Below are 20262 nucleotides of genomic sequence, written 5' to 3'. Positions count from 1 at the left end.
TGGTGAGTAGAGGATGCATGAATGGCTGGAAAGGAGAAGGTGGGTCCAATTTTTTTTTTTTTTAACTTTTTGAGATGAGGTTTTACTCTGTAATGCAGGCTGGCTTGGAACACAGGATGTAGCTCAGACTAGTCTGGAACTCCTGGTGAGCCTACCTTAGCCTCCAAAATGGCTGGGATTACATGCCTGAGCAACTATGGCCAGCTAGCTAATTATTCCAAAAAAAGTTGCTTTTCACCTCTGATGTATATAGCCAGCTTATTTGATTTTTAAAGAAAGTACATTTCTGTGAAAGATTATGCCTAGATAATTTTACACGATGATCTAAAGTGAGGTAAAGAAAGATGAAAGTCAAGTATCTTTTAATTAAAACTGAAGGGTAGTAAAATGAGTTAGCCTGGGGCACCGTGGCCCTATCAGTGAGGAAAGACACCTTGAGAAGCTGTCACTGGTGAAAACTCAAGGTATCCTCATGACAGGAAGATGTCCAGGTAATTTTTACTCTTTCATAATCCATTTCTAGAGGGATGGACAGTCACATCAACTTTTTCCACTTTTTATTAAAGAAAAATCACCTTTTTTTGTACATGAACATTCTATGGCAGACAAGAGGCAGACAGCTATGAGGGATATGTGAAGACATATTTCATTTTATTTTCTTTTAGGCATAGAGGGATATGTTAATCCATTTCCACATACAATTCCTATAATTACATATAGGGAGTGAACCTTGAACTGGCTAAAAAAACCTGTATCCTGTTGCCAACGAGTACAATTGGAGAGAAGAAACCCCAGAAGTTGAAGACTGTCAATGAGCATCCTTCCAGTGTGACAGCATGCAGAGTTGCTCTGACACAAGTGAGCTTCCTCTTTGTGCAGACACTGGTGCAGCAGTGGCCATCTTGTCCTCTCTTGTAAACATCTGCTCCTGAGCCTCTCACACTGCCGTCTAGGTTGTTCACAGCTGTTTGTGGACTCAGTTACAATTCCAAGTGTACATCACGCTGGACTAGAGTAAACACTCTCTTTTTGTTGCCCTGTTACTTTTCTGCAAACACATCTTAGGAGTAAGACTTTATACCTTTGATCTCCCATACCGAAGGAAAAAAAAAAGCAAACAAAATAAACAAAAAATATTAATACGGAACTAATCTCACTGTAGTGTTCATGGCTTATTGTGGAAAGAAGGTGTTTAAAACTTTTAGAATTTCTTTAACAAAATTCTAAAGAGAAAGGAAAAAGAAAATAAAAAGAAATCATATTATTTACAGAGATAGAATGGCTTAGCCATGCAAAACAAAGAACTTTGGTTTGGTTTTGTTTTTCCCTTTTCCCTTTGGTTTAAATATTGATCAAGATTCAATTTTTCTTCTTGCCAAATAAAACTTCAATAAATCAAAGTTTAGAGGCAAAATAACATGTTTTCCCCCCATATTTTATACAGCATTGAGTCTAATAGAATATTTTACGTATTTAATCCATACCAATGTACTATAGGAAGCTTTTATTAAGCTGAGACACTATTGCTCAGATATCAAATGGTTACAAATGTACAAAGACACATCTCTCAGTATGCAGAAGTGGCAAAAGATTATTCCCAACCTCCATCCGAGATTAATCTTTGATTAGTTTCTCATTGCCTTCCAAACAGTTTATTCTTTGAGTCTAAAAGCAAACACCGTATTTCCTTTTCCTCTCAAAGAACATAGTTCTATACCAGGAAATCTAATAATCAATTTTTCTTTTATCAGTTAAAGTTATCCACGTAAATCTGGGACAAAATGGCTGTGCAGTGTGATCCCAGAAACCAAGCTTCTACTTGAAAGAGCAAAGAGTAAAAGTCTAGTCACAAATTGCTAATGGCCCTTATCCAGTCTACTTCAGAAAGTTCCCACGTACACTACCTCCTTAAAAAGTTCATCAGGCAGAAAACATGTTTATAAAGTTACAAATCGGAATGTAACTAAAGATACATAGACGTTTTATTATTACACTTTCATGTACTGCTTGATAAATTATGTACCAGTTAAAAACACTAAATTATCTCAAGGTGCATTCAATATCTGTAGCGTAGTTAACAAAAACACACACGAAAAAAATATATATATTCTATATTCTGTGGAAAATAACACAGCTTTAATAATGACCACTGTTAAAAATCTGCAATTCTGACTGATATCTCTTATTTTATTTTATTTTTTTAAAAGGAAATAAGTGTCATTTTAAGGCAGTGGCTAACCCAAAGGATTTTACACCAATTTTAATTACAGTGATTTACATTGTGATCTGTGAAAATGGGAACGCTAGCTGTCATTTTTCAGAACTTTCTCTGACGCATTAGGTTTTTGTCTCCCTTATTATTTTTTTTCTAATTTTTCTTTTTGACTGAATGTAATTTCCTAGCAGGCGTCATTAAGCAAATGTGACCCAAATTCTGTGTATGTCTTTCTCAGAGAAGAGGAATTTGTCAGTTTGGGAATGCCATTGTCATGTGGGGTTACTGCTTGTGTTCATCACTTGCTTCTGAGAGCATGATGGCAGCACGCAGGCCATCACATCCAGTAGTGCTCCCAACTCTCGCGCTGGCCTCCCTTCCTCAGTCCTCAGAATGAAGAAACCAACTTCTGTTTGGGCAAGGTATATATCCCCAGTCTCACAAACTACCACCTTTGGGTTTCAGGTCCTCATAAGGACGTTTGGGGCATTATTGATAGCAATCAGAATCAGAACCGTACCTGCTCAGACTATCCATATAAACAACTGAAATAAAACATTACATTATACATCCAATTAACAGCCACTCCCAGAACAAAGCTTACAGTGTATAAAAATAGCTACGTAAAAAATTTACACAAAAGGCAAACTGAAAGGAAATCCTTAGTGCAGACATTTACAGAAAAAAAAATCGAACCAAATACCACATATGACCTATTATCATGGCTGCCAAATCTTGTTGTTATTTTATTTGATAACTTTATTTCATTGTTTTACTTGAGATAATTCTCTAAGATCCTGTGACAGCTTGGTAGGGTGAACTGCGTAATACTTGAACCATGAATTGCTGTCATTGTCTCTGTATATGTCTTAAATACATCCACGTTCATGCTTCAGTTTGTCTATATGGTTTTTCTCTGAAATGATGAAAAACATAATGAAGATAAGTTACTGTAACAGCCATTTTTCACCCTCAACAGATCCTTTGCATTAAAAGTGACAATGATTGCATCATAGAAGGTATTATTTGTAGAACTCCGATGTCCTGAGTCCACCTGTAAACCCAGCCCTATTCATTCTAGAATATTGTTTTGGAATTGATGACTTCCTTCCTTCCTTCCTTCCTTCCTTCCTTCCTTCCTTCCTTCCTCCCTTCCTTCCTTCCTTCCTTCCTTCCTTCCTTCCTTCCTCCTTCCTTCTCTCCTTCCTTTCTTCACTCCCTTTTCTTCTTTTCCTCTCTCCCTCCCTCCTTTTGTAAGACATGATTACTTTACATAAAGATAAGAGGAGAATAATATTGTTCCATGACAATATTTCATGACATTTCTCCTCAAATTTAAAATGCACCCATCCCTATAAATCACAGTCTAATTCATGGAACTTGTCTTCAGTTTTATAGTGAGATGGAACTCAACCCAATTTTGACACAAACAAAGAGTGTGTTTACATGGAATTGAGGAAAAGAAGGTAGAGCAGTGGAGAAGAAAGTGTGAAATTACTAGCCAGGTATTTGGGTCCCAGTGAGCAGATTGGGAGAATGAGTCCAGTTCTGACTCCTCTATCTCTTTGAGAGTCCAGCTATTCGACTTTGCCAACTGATCTCATTTCAATGATGCCACATTTCTCTCTTGGGTACAGTCTTCTGATTGTAATTCTTTCCCATGCCCTTCATCATTGCCATGAAATGAACTCAATGCCCCATTCATATTGTAACTTGAAGTTAATTACTACACCTAAAGTTCACAGCACTTGGTCTTTTGTTGATTGGTTGTTTTTTTTTTGTTTGTTCAATTTTTTTTTTTTTTTTTTTTGGTTTCTCTGTCTGTCTTCCTGGCTGTCCTGGAACTGACTCTGTAGATCAGGCTAGTCTTGAACTAACAGAGATCAACTTGCCTCTCTCTCCCAAGTACTGGAATTAAAGGGATGTGTCACCACCACCTGGCACAGTTGGGGTTTTTACACCTTCTTCATAGTAACAATTATCTCCATGACACACAGACTAGTTAATCCAAATGATGCCTTTGTTAGTCTCAAGGGGACCCAAAAAGAAAATGAGTCAGGCCCATGCCACCTTTAATCCCAGCATTCAGGAGGCAGAAGAAAGCAGATCTCTTTGAGTTTGAGGCCAACCTGGTCTGTCAAGTGAATTCCAGGACAGCCAGGGATATTACACGGAGAAACCCTGTCTCAAACAACAACAACAAACCAAAAACCAAAACCAACCAACCAACCAAACAAACAAAAAGAAAATGATCAAGGTGTATGCGGCAATATCATTGAGACATACACTTTTTCAAGGCTGCCTTAAAAATCTTACAGATGCACTAATATGTATGAATTTATGCAACATATTTAGCACTAGCACATACATATGTGCATATGTAGGTACTTGCATGCATGTGTACTCACACAACATAATATACACGTACTATGGAGAAGAAAGCCTCTGTGTGTGTGTGTGTGTGTGTGTGTGTGTGTGTACAAGCTTGTCAGCCTTTTCATTAAAATGACTGGAGAGATGACTGTATAAATACACTCAAAAATTATGCCATATCCTTGGATTAAAGTATTTATATATTAAAATTTATTCTAATGGGTTTTAAAAATAAACTTAGTATTTGTGCTTACTGAACCTAAATACCAACTTATAAAATAAAGCTTCTTTGTGTGCAGGAAAATTTTTTGGCATTAAAAAACAAAATGCAAATGAGATGTTAAAAAAATCTCCAAAATGGATTTTATTATTCAGTGGATAATAATTATGTTGGGGAGGTTGAGGAGACTGGGAAGAATCCATTCTTCTGAAAGCAATGAGTCACTGATGTTCCCTTTTGAAAACCTTCTTCCTGTTTGGGGAGCTGTAATTAAGAAGTATCTGCAAGTGAAGCTTGGGTTTCACCCCCCAGGGCTTCCCCACTTCCCAGGAGTTGCCTCTACAAACCACGCCCCCAGTCCCACCTACCTGAACACCTGGAACCTCTCCTCTCTTAGGCTTCTGTCTTGTGATTGTTTTCTTCTAGCTTTTTATTCTCCTCCATATTCCCAAGATCCTTGTTTACGTGTTTGGATGCAGTTCTTCAGGAGAATAAAATAAGTATCACATAGTCACTCAAATTAAAAAAAAAAAATACTGTTCTAGTTTGAAAATATTTCTGAGAAGTAAGGGTTAGGGTGGGCAATTATACACCTGTACAGACTGGTACATAACAACACATCGGGAAGAAAAAATAAACGAGTCCTTAAGTAGGACAGAGTTAAATAATCGATGAGACAAGAACAATTTTGAAACCAGATTGTACAATTTTGTTGGACTCCGGTGTAATTTGGATTAATTTTCCCCATGGTGCCAGAGAAGCAATTGTTATCCTTTCTTAGCCAGCTTTTCCATTCTTTGACATTAAAAATAAATTGTTTTTGAGGGAGCCCCATTATCTCAATAGACATGCATTGCCATGAATCTCATCAGGAACAAATCAGTGGGCCCAGCCAGTGTGGAAGCCACAGAAACTATGGGGCCAAAGTCATTTTTCCTTTTTTTGTTGTGTATCTCAGATTTTCCATCCCTCCCCAAAACTTGATTAATACAGATTATAGCTATAAAGGTGGGAAGACTGGTTTTGATGATTTCTTAGACTTTGAGGAAACCTGTGAATCTTTGCGAAATGCTGTGTTGAAAAATAACACCCACCCATGCTAATGCACCTATCAAGAGGAAAATCCAGTGAAATTTGAAAAACTACCTACATAAACGTAAATAGTACTGGGCTCAGAGTATAAAACAGTGGCAGACCTTTAAATTCCCTCACAGGTACTGCTGTCCCCATAAAGTAACACAACCTCAGTTTCCACAGGACCGTTTTAGCTGTTCATGTAATTTATAGATTAACAGAATCATAACATATGTACTCACTGGTATTTGCCTTTTATTGAAACTCAGCCATAAGTCTGTAACATTCAAAGTTAGTGGTAAAGTAGTCATGGGTTGGGCTTTGACTAGTAGGCGGTTTTCTCTTTAGTCCTCTTCGGGTTTCATACACATAATTTAGGTTGTTCCTGTGGGTCTGTCCTGTTTCTTATTCTCTTACTTGCCTCTTGTCTTCTTTTGATTTCTTGATAGTTAATACAGCATTTATGGATATTTTAGCCTTCTTGCTGATAAAATGTAGTATTCCCATTAGCTAGTTATTTGTTTTCCCTCTCTAATTTTGTCTTGATTATTTATTGTACATACTTACTCTGTGCTTGTCCAATCTTTTTTTTTTTTAATGCTGACACTGTTTTAAATAATATATTGGCTCCATGCAATGTAGTTTGTAGCAGGTAAGATCCTGCCTTTCTGTTGTTAAACAGAGATAATGAGGGACATCAGCATAGCTTCTGCTAGTGTGGGGCTTAGGTGCAATTTGAGTGAGGCTTATTCAATCTGTGGTCTGTCCCTTAGGACATCCTGAGACCCTCTGCCCTAAAATGTAGAAAAAGACAACATTTTCTTCAACATCTGCCAAGCAAAGTGTCAAAGATGGATAAGCCCCTTAGATTATTTTTTGAGATTAAAGGGCATGTTTTACTTATATTTTATCCACAACACATAATATAAAGGATGGAATATGACCCGAGCACAGGAGACATCTATTTTACTACATTGACCAGCCCATCAGTCTATTTCCTTCTTCTTGTCTTAATGATATTATTGTCCAATACAGCTCCTGTCACATGTAGGGAAAGTAAAAAGTCCTACACTGAAATGACAGAGCTGGAATATTATCCGACTCCACCATTTCAGGAGGTGTTGTGATCACAAAGATAGAAAGGGTATCCTGAGTAGCCTTTCAGCTACTAACTATATACTTTAATAACTATAGTTTTTATACATTAAAGAAATTATGGCAAATGAGAAAGCATATCTTATCTCAGCACCACCTCTTGTAAAAATTATTTCTTTTATGTTTTGAGATTATATGTATAATTACATCATTACTTCATTCCCTTTCCTTTTTACCTTATAAGTGATATGTGAGATGCATCTTAGCAAGGGACATCAAGATCATGACAGGGAAACCTACAGAGACAACTGAACCAAACTAGTAGGATCTCATGATCTTTAGACCAATAGCTGGGGTGCCTGCATGGGACTGAACTAGGCCCTCTGCATAAAGGAGACACTTGTGTAGCTTGGTCTGTTTAAGGGGCCCTCGCAGTGGGATCAGAATCTATCCCTGGTGCATGTGCTGGCTTTTTTGGGCCCATTACCTGTGATGGGATACTTTATAGAGCCTTCATGCAGTGGGGAGGGGCTTGGACCTGCCTAAACTGAATGCACCAGGCTTTGCTGACACTCCATGGGAGGACTTATTTTTAGGAGGAGGGGTGGGTGAGTTTGGGGTAGGGGGAGGCTGGCTAGGAGCAGGAGGAGGAATGAGAGGGGGATCTGTGGTTGGTATGTAAAATGAATAAAAAAATTCTTAATAAAAAAAGATACTTCTTAAATATATAGTGAAATAATTGAAGATAAAAATAGGGAAAAGGGCATACTTATAAAAATTCAGTGTGCTTAGTATAGCTATGTCCATATCAGACAACTTGAGAATCATAATGAGGAATATTGAAAGGTTCTATTTTATCTCTAAGGATAAAATTTTGATGTATTAAGAAGTCATACAAATTAGAAGTATATGTGCCTAATATAAATATAAAGCCAAAATTGAAAGAACTATAGGGGTGAATAGATAAAATGCAGAATTCAATATCCCTTTCTCAATCATTGAGTTGACACTTATATGAACATTTAGTATGTGTGAACATGTGGAAATAATATGTGCTAGCCTAACTTTCTGGTCATAAATGCGTTAAAGTATTAAAACATAAAAATGAAAACTTCACCTTTTTGGGGGGTGGTTACAGGAATAAGCAAAAGTCTGTGATTTCTAAGAGAAGAAAACCAAATGAGCTGTACTCTCTGATCACAGGGACTTTGTGCCAGTATGAACTTGTTGGACTGTGCTTCAAAAACGAGGGCCCAAGCAGCATATCTTGATCTCAGTGATTTAAAGAGGGAAAGACCAGTTCTTGGGAATGAGGTGAAAAGAATTATTGGAGACAGGAGAAACTGCAGAGATGAGCATGGGGAATTCCCAGGAGGTTTCCTTGATGCTTGGTCTGTCTCCTAAATCAGATATTCTATCCTAATAAAATTTAAAAAAGTTTCAAAGGGACAAGCTGATTGGCAAGTAGTTTGAATACTACTCCACACAGAACTCCGTGCATAACAACATAATATAAAAATGCCCAGCAACTAATGGAAAATCACTAAAACTAAGCAGAATGATGTCATTGTAATGACACGAAAACTAGGTGAATACAAACTCAAACAATTAAATAGCCAGAAAAGGCTTATAAAGCAGGCATTATATATGTTTGCAAAATTGTAAAGGAATATATATATATAACAGGAAATTTTAAAAGCAAACCAAACACCTTGAGCCAATTAACAGAAACTGGAAATCACAAAATCATTGTAACTCATTAGATGAGCTTATTAATACCTCAAGCATTAAAATAGAAAAAAAATGAAAATGAAAACATAACTATAAAAATAGTTCAATATAAATTCTAAAATTAAAAAAGGAAATTTTTTTGGATGTGGATGTGTGTGTGTGTGTGTGTGTGTGTGTGTGTGTGCATGCATGTATGCACATGTATCTCTGTGTGTGCTTGTATATGGAGGTTAGAGGATAACCTTGGGTGTCCCTAGAGAAGTACCATCCACCTATATCTCTCCTTTTCTCTCTCTGGCTAAACCTCTCATTGTCCTGGAACTTGTTGGCCAGAGAGTGCCAGGGATTCACCTGTTTCTGCCTCTCAAATGCTGGGGTCACAAGTGTGGCTTCTGGGGACAGAACTTAGGTCACTGGGCTTGTAAAGCAAGAACTTTACCAACTGTGCTCTCTTCCCAGCACAGACCAAGGTTTTAAAAACTAGTCAAGCCTTGGCAACTTGTGGGATAAGTTAAAACCATCCCACATACAGACCTTTGGGATTTCATGAATAGAAAATGGGTAGAAGTCCAATTTTTTTGAGAAAAGTGGAAAGGATTAATCATTTTTGATTAAAAGAAATACAATCTAGAAAGTGAGACATCATTAAAGTGCCCAATATTCCAAAAGTTCACAACTGAGACAAAGTGAAAGAAGATCATGACGCAACTTCCTATCAATAGATAGCCCATTACGGTAGGAGTTTCAGAGTACAGAAATGGTTCTCAACTTTCCTACTGCTGTGACCTCTTAATAATATAGTTCTTCATGTTGCGGTGACCCCAACCATACTATTATTTCATTGCTACTTCGCAACTGTAATTTTGCTACTGTTAAGAATTGTAATGCAAATATCTGATATGCAACCTCTGTGAAAGGGTCATTTGACCCCCCAAAGGGGATGTGACCCACATCTTGAGAACCGCCGGAATAAAACAATGTCACACACATCTCAGATGCATTCTATCTAACTGCAGCTCTAGAAGGACTAACAGCTAAATAAGTTGAAATGAATACTCCTCATCGTTTTAAGAAATAATAAAGTGAGCATGGTGGTAAACACCTTTGATCTCAGTAAAAGAGATGCTGAGGCCGCGGTGTCATGAGTAACAGGACTGAAAACATAAATGCTTGAAAAGAACAGAATTGAAGGAATTGGGCAACAGGACAATGAGACAACTGATAGCATTTTAATTTCCAATCCTGTTTATGGTCTAGGTGGTTACAGTTGTCCAAAATGCCATTGTAAAATTAGGTAATTTCATAAAATAAGAGAGAAAAGAAAGAGGCACCAAGATGAAGGTGGTGACCAAATTCTCTCCAGGGAAGCTGTGGGCCTCAGGATGAATCCCTGCGTCCTTCAGTCTGTCTATCCAGGCTAAACCAGGTGGAACCATCCTTGCTTGAAATATGGGGAAAGGAGCTGCTGTGTATAACACAAACTTGAAATGTATGTATAGAATATGTTGAGAATGATGACTTCTTAAAATTTATAAACCACATTCTTCACAGGTATGAAACTGTTTTCTTCTTAGTATATTTTGATTTTACAGGGAAACTCATAAGCTTGCCTGCAGTCACACAGCTAATAAGTAACAAAGGCTTAGAATTCCAGCCTTTTGGATGCAGACTCTGTACAGTGTTGCACAGCTGTGCAATTCTGCTAACATGTACCACTGTCAGGAGTGCTAAGTAGAAACACTTGCTGATCCTGGGGTGGGAGGACTGGACACCCTGGACTGAGTATGTACAGGTAAGAGTTGCATGCACTTTGTTGAGAGCTTCTTTCTCAATTTTCATTCTTACTTTTTAAGAAAATTATTCCTTTCATTTTTGAGGTGATAATATAATCTCATCATTTCCTTTAACTCTTTCTTTCCTTTAAACCCTTCCACCATATGCCTCTCCTTATTCTCTTTCGAATTCATGGCTTCTTTTTACACTAATTGTTGTTACATGCACAATTGCATGTGCATAGAGATATATATATTGCTAAATATAACTAGCTCAGTTTGTATAGTGTCACTTGTATGTAAACATCACAGGGCTGACCATTTCCTATAGGATAACCCATTGGCATGCTCTTCCCTAGGAAAGACTAATTCTACTCTTGACTTTCATTAGTTTCCCATAGTTCTCTGTTCAGCAGTTTGAGAGTTCTCTTCCCTTTAAAAATTATGTTGGGTACTTTAGTTTTTGTTTTGAGAATGATGTTCCAATTTAGATGGAATAAATATCTTTAAATTTTGGAAAGTTTCCAGAGATTTGAAAGAATTACAGGGGTTAGAACTCCATCTCCAACTGACAAAGACAAATTTTTCTTTAAATATCTCTCTCTCTCTCTCTCTCTCTCTCTCTCTCTCTCTCTCTCTCTCTCTCCTCCCTCCTCCCTCCTCCCTCCCTCCCTCCCTCTCTCTCTCTCTCTCTCTCTCTCTCTCTCTCTCTCTCTCTTTTTCTGAGACAGGGTTTCTCTGTAGCTTTGGAGCCTGTCCTGGACTAGCTCTGTAGGTCAGGCTGGACTTGAACTCACAGAGATCCACCTGCCTCTGCCTCCCGAGTGCTGGGATTACAGGCGTGTGCCACCACCGCCCGGCTTAAATCACTCTCTTTAGCAAAGTATTTATCATCTATTTGAAGGACAAAGCACTTAAAAAGCATGTGTTCTTTATAAATGGATTAAATTATAAATTATGATCACTGCTTATCTTGAATTTTCATCAGTATTTTTTTGGTTACTTTGAGTGTAAGAGGAAATTTAAATAATAGAGTCATAGTAAATTAAGACAAGAATGGAAAGGAACTCTAGCCTTGACCATGAAGTGTAACTTGTGAGGTAGGGTCAGTGTCTTGAGCTTAGTGGATGTCCCAGTTAGATTTAAGTCAACTTGACAAAAGCTAAAGTCATCTGAGAGAAGGGAGCCTCCATTAAGAACATGCCTCCATAAGATGGGCTGTAAGAAGTCCCGTGGGTCACTTTCTTAATTAGTAATTGATGGGGGAGGGCCAGTCCATTATGGGTGGTGCCATCCCTGGGCTGATGGTCCTAGGTTCTATAAGAAAGCAGGCTTTGCAACCCATAGGAAGCAAGTCAGTAAGTACCAGCCTTCTATGATCTCTGCATCAGCTCCTGCCTCCATGTTCCTGTCCTGTTTGAGTCCCGGTCCTGACTTCCTTCAATGATGAACTATAATGTGGAAGTGTAAGCCAAATAAACCCTTTCCTCCACAAATATCTTTGATCATGGTGTTCCAGCATAGCAATAGTAACCCTAACTAAGAAAGTGTGCAAATTTTGAGCTATAAGACCCTGGCCACATCCTTCCTCCTAAACCGTCTTGTTCTCTATAAATAGAGGAAAGAATAACACACAATGCTGGCATGAGGATCAACATGAACGTTCATGAGAAAGCTTTAGGTGAGGCACAGGACTCAACAACCTGATGTTACAGAGCTGTTGCCAAAGGCCACATGGCTACTGAGCAGACCAGTGCAAATCTACATCTCAATTCATCTGCAAGAGCAGTTCTGTGAAGGAGCTAAAGCCATCTGCAATGACTTCTCAGAAAGTCTCAGAGTTCTTTCCAGGGATATTGCTAAGTGATTAAATATGTGCTTTGAGGTCTTCAGGAGAGAAGGTAGAGAAGTCCTCTCTACTGCCCTCTATGGATGGCTTTATTTAACAATACTTTAGTGTGGGTGAGGAAGTGGGAAATCGAAGAGGGTTCTTGAGAAGATAGGTTCAACCACCAAGAGAAATAAAACAACAACAACAAAACCCCACAATTTTATATTTGCAAAAGAAAACAACTTATATTGAAATTATTTAATAAGTTCTAGGGTTTTCAAAAACAGACATGCATGTATACAATCAACTAAAAACCCTGTTAGAATGTGAGGAAATATTAACTCTTCCTGACTGCAGGGTTAAATCCTGTGATTTATATTTTAAAGTGTGCCCAACTTACACCACATAAAGGTGCCATGACTACAACTTTCAGGACAGGCACCTTGACAGTGGAAAATTGCCAGTTCAAGCAGGCTGACCATTGACACCTGTGCCAGTGATTAGTGGCACATCCAAGATAATAGTTATTTTCCCCTACTCCCTGGTCACAGCTGTCAGCGGAACGAGTCTCCTCTTGGACCAACTTTAATGGAAAGCTAGAGGCAGAGGAGAGAGCTTTAATCCTAGCTGACAGTGGGCAGCCATTTCTTGACTTGGAGAAGAATAAACAGTAGGTTTTATTGCCACCACTTTCAATTTGCCATGCCTACATTTTGAGACTGTGAAATTCCTCACTAAAATAAGGAATGCTTATGTCCTCTGTTTAAAAAAAAAATATTCAGGAAATAGCCTTTCCATCTTAGCTAACAGTGAGTCTGTAGACTGCACAGTAAGCAGAATATTGAAAGATGAAAATGAAGATTAAAAATCCTGACTCCATGAAAACAAGAAGTTCCTGTTGCATGCCATAGCATGGCTCTGTGTTAGCCAGCATCCATAACACTTATACAGAAAACAACCTGGCTCACGGCAAGAGGAAGGATGTTTTCCCCTTACCTTAGAAAAGCTAACAAAAACTGATAATTTGCTCTTTTGAGCATTTAATTTATAAGTTTACATGCATATTAATACTAAAAAGCATATGTGTCTTACATGCTAGAGGTGCAGAAATTGAGTCTGTGAGCAAATACATACAGATTCAAGGTTACTCATGACAGGGCTACGTAGTTATATTTTTCCACAGGAAGCGAACCGTGATCTTTTATAATTATAAATGCTCTATTTTGATGTGAGCCCTTTCCTCTGAGGACTTTCAGGTCAAAACAACATGATAGAGGGGAGACCTGGTTCTGCACTTACTGACACTGTAATTAGCTAGATATGCCAACATTTTCTCTTTATCCTATTTCCCTTTTAGCTTATTATTTGTGGTTTGAGAGGATAATGGGACATTTTCTTTTTTCCCTTCTGGATGCTTGCCAAATTATAAGCACAAAATTAATTAATTAATTAAAGAAAGAAAGAAAGAAGAAACTCCAAACTTGGATAACCCTGTCTTTTAATACAAATGGAGTGTCCATCCCATCCCTGAACTTGGGGCATATTCCTTCTCCATGGCAGGATGTTAAATGCACAAAGGCAAAGTCACATCTGGAATCTCAGTTGAAAGCGGTACTGATGAGGTAACAAAATGTACATGAATTTATACGGGATATGTAAAAAAATACTAAATATGCAAATGAATGTACTCCAGTTCTACTTTGGAAAAAAAAAATGTTTCTCTTATTTTTCCGATGATGTTTAACGTAACACATCCAAAGACCATCCCTCCAATGTTGCTAAAATCCATTGCTCTACTAACTGCATTACAGAAACTGGCCTTGGAGATTCTGAACTGAAATGATGAGTCTCAACTTTCTCTGCAAGTGACTTAAGGGGTTAAACACTCACTCACAGTGCACAAATGTCAGCTTATACTAGAGGCTCAGGCAAGGGATTAGCTGCATTTAGAAATCCGAAGAAGCACCCCACACATTCTTCATAAAAATCTCTGATACTTGAGATGATGAGTGCTTCAGTTTATTACATTGATTACCAATAATACTAAGTCCACCAAATTTGGTACATGTTTCAATTAAGTAGCAGTCACATGTAAGACTGTCCTTTAATTTAATGACAAACTTTAAAAGGAAGGCTTGAGGCCTACCCTAATGACATTATTAAACAAAGTGTCCAGCATTTATTTATCTGTGGTTTGAATTTTTGGTTGCTATATGATAGCAGTTAATGTAACACACAGACACATTTCTTTTATTCACAGAACATTTGATGTCTGATGAGCTACTGGCCATTAACGTAATATGATTAAAGTGTTAAGAGTTCTCTTAGGACTTGAAATTCATCTAACTATAAAAAGGAGTGACTATGCCCCCCATATGGAAATGGACATCATGCATCTCAGTCACAAACACAACAGAAAACTTTTTATGGAAAAAGGACAGCAAAACATCATGAAAAACATGCAAAACAGAAGGCCTAGTTATCATGCCTTTAAGACAAATAATTCTGTTCACTATAATTAGTCACCACAAGAAAGTCTCTTTCAAAGGTAAAATATGAATAACAATGGTGTCTACTTTGCAGATGTGCTGTGAACTAAAGGTCAGTGTATGGTTATCATGCTTGGTGACGTCTACATTTTTCAGCTGTGCCTCCTCCCAGGAAACTCCACACAGATCTCCACATGTTCACAGAGTAAGATTATGATCATAGGTTTGAGCTCACTTTATCTTTCAACTTTCTCTTAGTAAGATATATTTCTTGAATTTTTAGAGGAATTAACTCAGAGTGAATGCATAAAATTATGTTCCAGGTTGGTACTAGCTACAGATATTCTGTTGTAAAAACAGTTTATTCACTTATAAAATATTGTTTTAAAGTCTTTGTTTGAAACCAGGAGTGGGGCCTACAGTTACCAATGGGACTTTTCAAAACATGTAAATTGCCAGACTCCCATTTCCCCCTGTGCTGACAATGTAGTCACTGTGAACTCATACATAATGCCATTAGCCTGATTTGAGGGATGTGTCTGTTTTATAGAAATTATATGCATCTTAATCTTGCTTAATCTGATAAAGAGGGCTGGTGTACTTAAGGGGTACTTACTGATTATCTTCATTAGTTTAGCCATATTCAGTATAACCAATGTTAGAAGATCATCAAGGTCCATCTTGCATGTACTACTTTATAATTCCAATCATTTTTTTTTTTTTACCTAACCTTATATAAAGTGTTTTAAATGCATTTGTAGTACTCTGTCTAATCAATGTTTTCATTAAGGCCAAAGTAATAATTTTTTCTACCTCTTAATTAGGTCCTTACATGGAATAAAATCCCTTAATTAGAATAGAGGGAGATATCCTCACTTCTATCCTCACTTCAGTGGTAATTTTATTTCTGGTCAGATCAGACACTACTCAGTCATTTACAGTTCCTGAAATATGTAGATTCTTTTAACTAATTTTAATCAACTTCAAACAAAAAGCTTAGAATGTTTTCCATTTAGGCAGTATGTGCTTAAAAAAAATCTACCCATGCAGAAAGCAACAATAACAAAAACACTTGAGTTTAGAATGTCAACTAAGGCCAGGCAGTAGTAAGAGCATTCCTTTAATTCCAGCATTTGGGAGGCAGAGCCAGGGGGATCTCTCTGTGAGTTCAAGGTCAGAGTGAGATCTACAGGACAGGCACCAAAACTACACAGAGAAACTCTGTCTCCAAAAAAACCAAAAAAAAAAAAAAAAAAAAGAAAGAAAAAGAAAAAGAAAAAGAATCAACACAAGCACACCCCAGGCCACATCCCTAATGTCAGTCCTGTAGTCACTGTGAAGTGAAACAAAACATGATATGCCCAATTTGATGATGATGTGTTTGTATTCTAGAAATTACACCCACAGCAGGGAGAAGCACAATCAGCACATTGGATTTATCCAGTTCGGAGGCTGTGAACAGCAAGAGCCTTTTCCTACCACTTACTTTGATTTCTTCATGTACAGCCAGTAGACGACACCAGCCACGAGGGCCGCGAGGAGGAGACCAACTACAATTCCCACAATTAGCTTTGCCTGGTCATTCACCTTTTCTCTGTTTTCATCTACAACAAAGAAGAAAAGCCCATGCAATTACAGCCAGTGCTAAGGCGTTTCAAACGAAGCTGGTGTAGTTTTAACTCAGTAATGATGAGTAAGGCTCACTACGGTGATTGACATGCAAACTTGTGATTGTAAAGGGAAAAATTTTCAGAATTTTGACTATCTTGTCTCATTTGGTATTGTAATTCCAGTCAAATTTTGGACAGCTAAGAAAATCACTCAGACAAGGACACTTCGTAAATCTTGAGCTGACAGTCAAGGAAGAGGAGTCTACAGTATAGTACCTACCACTTATATCGTCTGCCTCATCGTGTTCTGGAATACTTACTGAAATGAAAAATGTTAATATGAAATTAAAAACAAAATTTGTTGATAAATGAAAGTCACCTTTACCATTATTGTATGATGTAATAATATTTAGATAAAACAGCTATTCTAGAACTAAGGATAAAGAAAAGGAAAACCATACTTTACAGAGTAAGAACTTCCCTACAAAGGAATTAATCTTGTTTTAAGGAGAGTAGCTCACCTGCAAATATTTTAATCTATTAGAGAACGTTTACAACCAACAAGCTACAGTATTTATCTAAAGTTGATATTAATTTCCTATTGTCTGTATCTTTCACTAGAACTTCTTTTTAGGAGAAAAAAGTTGGCCCCTATGAAGTCTGCAATGCTGTGTTTCTCAACTGTGATCAACTTTTTCTGCCCCTATTTCGAAGAATCATTTTTTTGTTTTTTTTTCGAGACAAGGTTTCTCTGTGTAGTTTTGGTGCCTGTCCTGGATCTTGAGCTGTAGACCAGGCTGGCCTGGAACTCACAGAGATCCACCTGGCTTTGCCTCCCAAGTGCTGGGATTAAAGGTGTGCGCCACTACTGCCCATCGAGAATTCATTTTCATTTGCTAGTATCAAGGACACTATTAGTTATGTTCTCAAAGCAGGAGCTGGGACGGAGGTTATAAATGTGGTATTCTATACATTAAACAGCACCCTGCCTTATCTGATGTTTGCCAGACTTCCAAGTTTTTGATTGTGTTATGATCTTAGTCTGGTTAAAACTCAGTGCTCTTGTTGATTATCATTAAATTACATAAACATTCTTCAGTGTGCACAAGTCTGCATCAGAATTCTCCATGATGTTAGGTAAAATTCAAAGTCCTACATTCCTCATCTTAAGTACTCAGAGAGTACAAAGTTTGAAATGACTATTTTAAATACTGAGAAAGCTGAAGTACCTCATCCAACAGATTAGTGTTAAAAAGATCTGTTTGGCTAGAAAAAGAAAAGAAAAAGGATGAGTTCTCTCTAGGTAGTACAAATCAATACTCTTGGAATTGCATTGTGAGAAGTCAATGAATGTATTTTAATTTTGTTTAGTTTTGTTTTCCAGCTAATACATTGGGACTTTATATTCTAGTCCATCTGTTAGAGGCCATTATCTTTTGAAAATTGTTTCATCCCATAAACTCCTAGCTATTATATTCATAACATACTAATGCAAGGATTCCAACTGATCAAGAAATCAACATTTGGCAGCAGGTCAGCTAACATACTAAAAGTGAACCTTACTCTAGGCCAATCCTGATTTAAGGTTGCCATAGTAACATAGCAACAGGAATAGTAACAGAATTGAAAATGTCTAATTTCCCAATAAATCATGTTTTTCAAAATGTTTTCTCTCCTCCAGAAACATATAAACTAGGATTTCAATATTGACAGATTCTTCAATTTTCTCTAAGATAAATTTCATCTGTTTTTATTATGATTCGAAACTGATAAGCTGATTTCATTAACTCTCATATCTTTTTTTACTACTAATTTGTTAATTGGACAAGTTTGTGACATTTCTGTGTAAAGTAAGGGTAGGATAAAAATACAATAAATTGTAATGCAAACTAATAGTTGAATTAAAAATGTGTCAAATGTGTACCTTTTATAAACGTGTTTTAAGATAACCATTGAATTATCTGACTTTGGATCCATACTATGGATTAAACACAAGCAACCCATTTCTTATTCTGCCTTGCTTTTGGGAGGATTCCTATCGTAGGGGAAAGTGTCTGAGCCCTAACATACGAAGTGACTTAAACTGTGAAAACAAGGATAGGAGAAGAATGGAAACCAGGAAGAAAAGAAAAAGTAACCTCATGGGGATGGTATCAAATGCGAAACAAATGCATGGAACTTACCATGATGCAGTACAGGGAGATGGGACTGAAGATGTTAAGCTAATGAAGAATAACTTCAAATTTTCTTACGGTTTTAATGCCAGAAATGAAATACTCACTCGCAGAGACATTCAGGGAGTTTACTGTTCTCTCCAGTTGGTTTTCTGCTGTGCAAGTTAATGTAACATTCTCCTCGGGGGAAATGATAATTTTACTATAATACCTGCCATTGATATAAGGAGACTCCTCTGTCTGGAAGAAGAAGGAAGATGAGTTTAGAAGTGGAAATGCATTTTACAAGTCTGGGAAAGAATAGTGGTGGATGACACAGGGAAGGTGTGATGTCCTACTGTCTGTTTTTAAGGATGTGTGGGAACTACAGGTCAGGACCATCCAGGTCGTCCACAGCTTTACGGAGGGCAGAAAAGAGATCAGTAAAGTAATAATAGCATTTGTGTGTCTGTGATTCCCTGGGGAATTTTTATACATCAATCAAACTTTTCTTTTTGGATAAATGCTCAGTTTCAAACTTTTCCCATGATACTTATTTCAAAGCATGTTATTAGTCATTATAATCACCAGCTTCCCTTCAGTGAACATTAGCATTTAATTATCTGTGAATAAGGCTCAATGCTTTTTGCTGTAGACATCTATTCTATTACCTTAATTCTTTGCAATGGGCATCTATTCTCTTACTTTAAAATATTATATCAAAGTGCAAGGAATGTAAGATTTGTTTGTGGGTAAATAAAACCATTTGTTTCTTTTAGAATTTTCCTGTGCTAAATTAAAAAAAAAAGTGGCTCCTTTAATGGTGACTTAATTTAAATACATTTGACAGTCCTGAGGCACAAATGTTTATGGGATCTCTGCAGCCAGAACTCAGGCCTCTGCATTTATGTATGGTTCTTGTGCTTTTTCTGTCATTTGTTTTGTCCAATTCCAGCTTGTTTGTTTTTATTCTATCTTATGTCATTAGTCTATTGTTATTTTTTTAAATGCCTGTTTGTTTTCATATGAGAGAGAAAGCAAGGGTGTAGATTTCAGTGGAAGTGGAGGTGGGAGAATCTGGGAGGAGTTGAGGAGGGGAAAGTGCAGAACTATAATCAGAATATATTGCATGAAAAGATACATTTTCAATAAAAATAGGGAAAAAAGAAAAAAGTTACCTATTGCCTAACCCTACAAAAAAAATCTTTTAAAAAGGATTTAAAAATTCAAAAAAAAAAAAAAAAAAAAAAAAGAAAAAGAAAGAAAGAAAAAATGTAATTGGGCCACTCTTGGGATTAGACACAAATGTAACACAACTCAAGCTAGTTTGCATTCGGAGCCTTTTCTTGGTCACTAACTTGCACTCTGTCCCATGTCCTTCTCTCTTGGTTTTATTATTAACTAGACTGTAACTGTCTTGAGGATAAGAGTGTGTTAGCCTCTGCTCCCTGGGAGCTACCTCATGGCTGTACACTGGTAGGTTCGTCATGCCTTGGAGGGGAGAACAAATAAAATATTATGGATGGATCATCTCAGACCCAGAACAAGAAAACTAACATATTGTCCCTGAGGCCAGACTCAATCCTTCTCTATGACAATGAAGAATGGCATTATTATTTCTATCATTGCGGTAAGTGTGCCTGCTATTTTCCCTGAGTCTTTGTGCTTGCTACTTCAATCTCTACAAAATATACTTTCT

At 37.2% G+C, this 20262-nt stretch overlaps 1 protein-coding gene across 4 annotated transcripts in view; it reads right to left on the bottom strand.

Annotated features, from left to right (window-relative positions):
* Nucleotides 1-542: 542 nt before the first annotated feature.
* Alcam (activated leukocyte cell adhesion molecule) overlaps nucleotides 543-20262 on the bottom strand; it is a 186520-nt gene continuing 166800 nt past the window's right edge. For 2 of the 4 annotated variants that reach the window (XM_028867485.2, XM_028867487.2), the window contains 5 exons: nucleotides 18692-18824; nucleotides 16691-16729; nucleotides 16287-16404; nucleotides 5177-5289; nucleotides 543-3131 (listed from right to left, as the gene is read on the bottom strand). In XM_028867485.2, the coding sequence (XP_028723318.1) occupies nucleotides 5202-5289; nucleotides 16287-16404; nucleotides 16691-16729; nucleotides 18692-18824 (378 nt within the window). In that variant the 3' untranslated portion in view covers nucleotides 543-3131; nucleotides 5177-5201. Of the gene's footprint in view, nucleotides 3132-4930; nucleotides 5073-5176; nucleotides 5290-16286; nucleotides 16405-16690; nucleotides 16730-18691; nucleotides 18825-20262 lie in introns of those variants that run through there. The other 2 variants (XM_037209712.1, XM_037209713.1) reach the window with 2 other exon arrangements.

Source organism: Peromyscus leucopus, chromosome 12 (genome assembly GCF_004664715.2).
Source record: "Peromyscus leucopus breed LL Stock chromosome 12, UCI_PerLeu_2.1, whole genome shotgun sequence".
NCBI lineage: Eukaryota > Metazoa > Chordata > Mammalia > Rodentia > Cricetidae > Peromyscus > Peromyscus leucopus.
This window is presented reverse-complemented; position numbering and strand designations above follow the sequence as displayed.